Raw genomic sequence first — 4861 nt, 5'->3', positions numbered from 1 at the left:
AAGAATAAGCAAAGGCTGTTCTATTTAGAGGAGGAGGAGGAACAAGGAAGAACGGGGAGAAACAAGGAGAAGGAGGGGGAGGGGGAAGAAGAAAATAAAGGAGGAAGAAGAAAGAGGATACTAATTTAGCGCTTTAAGGTTTGCAAAATGCTCTACAAGTATTATTTCATGAGACCCCCACAACAGCCGTTAGGAGATGGATGCTGCTATTCTACCCATTTCACGTATGAGGAAACTGAGGCAAGTAGAGGTGAAATGTCTCGCCCAGGGTCAAACAGCTGGGAAGCACCCGTGGCTGGATTCGAACTCGAGTCTGTCATTGTATGCACACGCACGATGGGCGATTGTTCACAGGCTCGGAGCTGGAAATGACTTTGGAGTTGAACTCAAAGGGATCGAGAGAGGAACTACGGAAGTAGAATTTGAACCCAGGACTTGTAGCCAGGGCGCCTTCTACTTCCATCATAAAGCACAACCCTTAAAAGCGTGAACGACAGCTGTGATTACTGCCAGGCAGGGAGGCAGGCGAGGCTCCCCCAGACGTCTTCATCCATCTCCTTTCACAGGAGAAAATAAAAGCCTCGCCCACTTCCGCGCATGCTCTCGCCGCGCGGCGGGTGCCGGGTCTCATTCTAAGCCTCGAGACGTTCCTCCCTTCGGACTCCGGGAGATAGAAACACCCGCTTCTACCCCTCGTTCCGCCGCAATTGGTCTCGCCCGCGCTTGGCCTCCCGCTGACTCTGGACCGTACTTCTCGCTTCCTATGATGGGGGAGTGTTCGTCTCACTAAGTTCAGAGTTGAGGCCCTTCGGGCTACTGCGGTCGCTCCTCTCCGAAAGCTTTCTCTGCGTAGGATGTCTCCTTTATGAGAACGTTGCCCGCTGCTTGCCAGTCCCGCAGAGTGAGCGGCGGCGCCTTCCCTCACAGTTACCCCTCCGCCCACTTGGTACAGCCCTGACGTCTTCCTCGCCTCCCGACCTCCACCGTCCCAAGCCCGTCCAAGATGGCGGCGCCCTTGTGCGGCGGCCGGCTCGGCCTGCGGGTGAGTGGGGCGGCGCGAGGGGCGGCGCGAGGGGTGAGTGGGCTCCCTCGCTCCGCACCTCATCTTTTTCTCTTTTTCTACCTAAGGTGGCCGTCGCCGGGGTCCCAGAGCTGCTGTCTGCCTGCCGCGGCCTCCACACCACCGCGGTTTGCTGCAAGGTGAGGCGAGGGAGGAGGGGAGCGCGCGTGGGGAGAGAGGGAGCGAGCCCGGCCGGGGGGCAGGGGGGCGTTCTTACGGAAAGAGAGCGAGGAGAAAGAAATTGCGGGGAATGGGATGGGGGCGGGATGGGGGAAGTGTCCGCGCGAGAGGGCGGGGCCTGCAGGACGCGCTTCGTGACCTTGGCTCCTCCCCCAGAACCGAGCGGCCCGGGTCCGAGTGGGGAAGGGAGACAAGCCGGTGACGTACGAGCAAGCCCACCCTCCGCACTACATTGCCCACCGCAAGGGCTGGCTGTCCCTGCACACCAGTAAGTGGGAGCCCACCCGACACCCCCATTCCTTCCGTCTTCCCAATGCTCTTGGCTCCTTCAAAAATAACGATGACTCTAGAACCTAGACACCCCCCCAAGCCATGTCCCTAGAACCTAGACTCCCCCTAAAAAGCCATAACTTTAGAACCTAGACCCTCAAAGCCATGACCCTAGAACCCGGAATGACCTTCCCCCGATGGGGCAGGCCTCGGGAGACCCATCTGGCCCCCCACTTAGGGCATTTAAATTCTGCCGAAGTCCCTAATAGGGATGAAATCTGGCGCGCTTTCCTCCGGGATCCTTCCCGTTCCCCTCTCCCCAGCCCCCGGCAGGGGACAGGGGAGTTAGGTCTTGTTCCAGCCCAGACTGGGGGACACCCGCTCTCCCGCGGGCCATGCTCAGGGACCTTCATCCCCAGGTAACCTGGACGGGGAGGAGGGCGCCGCCGAGAGGACGGTGGAGGACATCTTCATCCGCAAGTTCATATACGGCACCTTCCCGGGCTGCTTGGCCGACGAGGTGATCATCAAGCGCAGGGCCAACCAGCTGATCATCTGCATGATGGTCCTGCAGCGCCTGGCGCCCTCCAAGATGTACTTCCTGGTGGGCTACACGGAGGCGCTGCTCTCCAACTTCTACAAGTGTCCGGTGCACCTGTGCCTGCAGACTCTGCCCACCAAGCAGGTGTACAAGTACATCTAGGAGCCCCGTGGTGGGGGCAGCCCCCGCCCCTGGACTCGCGGACTGGTTCATGGCTACTAGTGAAGAAAGCCCCAGCCATGTCTGTTAATTAAGAGGGGCAGTGGTCTCTGCTGCTGTGATTTTTTGTTAAATCAATATTTATAATAAAACTTTGTTTCTGGTACCTTCTTGTCTTGAAGGGAGAGATTTGAACCTTTTGTATGAGCATGAATGAATTGAGGAGCATATGGTAGGATTTGTTCTGTTCCAAACTCTGAGACAGAAATCAGGTGGGGGGGGGGGGAGATAAGAGGGGGAGGGGAGCAGGCAGAGCCAGGATCCCCCCCTGGGGCCCAGAGAGAAAGGGCAGATGGGAAGGGGCTTTGTCCCCCAGGATTGAGGATTAGAGCTGGGGACACAACTAAATGCTTCAGAGAAGGGAAAGTTGTAGGTAATAGTCGGGTGCAGCCTTAGTGGACAGCAAGCTGGGCATTATTATCTTGTAGATTTAAAATTGGACTGGAGAGGGATCACTTCACAGGGGAAGAAACTGGCCATGTTCATAGACAAGGGTGTTAGTAGCTGAGCCCGTGCCTCTTTTTCTAAATATTGCTATTTGCTTTATATGTGCATGCTCAGGGGTCCTCAAACTATGGCCTGTGGGCCAGATGCAGCAGCTGAGGACGATTCTCTCCCTCACCCAGGGCTATGAAGTTTCTTTATTTAAAGGCCCACAAAGTTTCTGTTTTTACTATAATCCGGCCCTCCAACAGTCTGAGGGACAGTGAACTGGCCCCCAATTTAAAAAGTTTGAGGACCCCTGTGATGTCTTATCAGCTTAGGGTGCACCCAGTTTTTCCTTCATCTCTTCCTCCTTCCACCTCCCTCTCTTTCCTTTATCCCCATCTAACCCCAAATATGCCTGCTTTGTGCCTCTGTAGCTGGAGGAATGAAGGATGAATGAATGAAGGGGGATGTGTTTCCTTTCTACTCTCCTTTCATATCAAATAAAGGACTTCTCCCTTTAACTGTCCATAATTAGAATATTCTCTAGTGGTAGGAAATGGAGGGAGATTCCCCTCACTTCCTTACAGGATGGAAATCACAATAGTCCTTAGGGAAGGAGTCAGTCACTTCTGTAGACAGTCCCTGAACGAACTGCTGGATCCGGAGTGGGGTCATTTCCTCTGAAGAGGCAGTGAGTGTGGAGCACCAGACAGGCATCTAACTTTGGAGGCAGGAGCCAAGTTTGGATCCAGATTCTGTTGCTTAACTTTCTGGGCATTTTGGACAGTTTTCTTTCCTTTTGTTTCCCCATGTATAAGATGGGAAAATTGGCCATGTGCTCTCAGGTCCCTTTCAGCTCTACATTTGAGACTAATCTTGGGAAAGGCAGTCAACTGATCATCAGAGAAAAGATGAATGATAATTCTTAAATTGCCTATTGTTGAGGTAATGGCTTCATGAATTTTGAAGGGTCACACAGCCAGAAGTGCTTATTGTCTGAGGTTAGATTTGAGTTCAAATTTGACCTCAGATCCTCCTGACTCCAGGGCCGGATCTCTAGTCGCTGCACCACTTAGCTGCCCCTTGAAGAGAGCTTTTAACACCTGACCTGATTACTATCCTCTGCCCAAGAACTTCAGTGTGCAGCGTACATTGTTTTTGTCTAATGTCTGTATACTTAGCAATGAATCACAGTAGGATTTGGAGTGGATTCAGAGTGGGAAATTCCCAGTGTAGTAATCACTAGAGAAACATTTGAGGCAAATAAAGATTAATCAACCTGCTTAGGGTATCAGAAACAGGATTTGAACTTCAGTTGAGACCGTGACAGTCCCTATGCTGCCTCTGATGGATCTGGTCAGAAGGATGTATTATTCCAAGCAGGAAGCCTGGGCTTTGGTGTGTAGGGCAGGGAGATGACATCAGCTGTCACTAATCTCTATTCCCCCTATTTGTTTATTATATCACTTCATATCTTAATCATGTATCCATTTTGATCTTATTTTGAAAGATGGTATTTGATAGTATTTTATGTCTAACTTCTGCCAAACTGCTTTCCTGTTTTCCCAGCAATTTGTTTTCAAATAGTGAATTCTTGCCCCCAAACCTTGGACTTTTGGGTTTATTAAACACAATTTTATTACGCATTATGTACCTCATCGATTCTACTGCTCTACCACTCCATTTCTTTTTTTTTGTTGTTATTATTATTTTTTTAAATAACTTTTTATTGATAGAACCCATGCCCATAGAACATTATTCCTTGCACTCACTTCTGTTCCGATTTTTCCCTTCCCTCCCTCCACCCCCTCCCCCAGATGGCAAGTAGTTCTTTACATGTTGAATAGGTTACAGTATATCTTAGATACAATATATGTCTGCAGAACCGAACAGTTCTCTTGTTGCACAGGGAGAACTGAATTCAGAAGGTAGAAATAACCCGGAAGAAAAACAAAAATGCAAGCAGTTTATATTCATTTCCCAGTGTTCTTTCTTTGGGTTTAGCTGCTTCTGTCCATCCTTGATCAGTTGAAACTGAATTAGCTCTCTTTATCGAAGAGATCTACTTCCATCAGAATACATCCTCAAACAGTATCGTTGTTGAGGTATATAATGATCTCCTGGTTCTGCTCATTTCACTTAGCATCAGTTCATGTAAGTCT

At 50.6% G+C, this 4861-nt stretch overlaps 1 protein-coding gene across 1 annotated transcript; it reads left to right on the top strand.

Annotated features, from left to right (window-relative positions):
• Window positions 1-731: 731 nt before the first annotated feature.
• MRPS24 (mitochondrial ribosomal protein S24) lies at window positions 732-2376 on the top strand. The gene is made up of 4 exons (XM_051974519.1): window positions 732-1042; window positions 1129-1200; window positions 1397-1508; window positions 1930-2376. The coding sequence occupies exons 1-4, from the start codon at window positions 1004-1006 to the stop codon at window positions 2211-2213; spliced, it is 507 nt and encodes a 168-aa protein (XP_051830479.1). The 5' UTR covers window positions 732-1003; the 3' UTR covers window positions 2214-2376.
• Window positions 2377-4861: the final 2485 nt, after the last annotated feature.

This window comes from Antechinus flavipes, chromosome 2 (assembly GCF_016432865.1).
Source record: "Antechinus flavipes isolate AdamAnt ecotype Samford, QLD, Australia chromosome 2, AdamAnt_v2, whole genome shotgun sequence".
NCBI lineage: Eukaryota > Metazoa > Chordata > Mammalia > Dasyuromorphia > Dasyuridae > Antechinus > Antechinus flavipes.
Note: the sequence above shows the minus strand (reverse complement) of the source record. Positions and strands in the feature narration are given on the sequence as shown.

Coding starts and splice junctions, on each gene's coding strand:
- MRPS24 (XM_051974519.1), top strand. CDS start 1,004: ATGGCGGCGCCCTTGTGCGGCGGCCGGCTCGGCCTGCGG. Junction 1,043..1,128: donor GCGGCCGGCTCGGCCTGCGG/GTGAGTGGGGCG, acceptor TTTCTACCTAAG/GTGGCCGTCGCCGGGGTCCC. Junction 1,509..1,929: donor CTGGCTGTCCCTGCACACCA/GTAAGTGGGAGC, acceptor CTTCATCCCCAG/GTAACCTGGACGGGGAGGAG.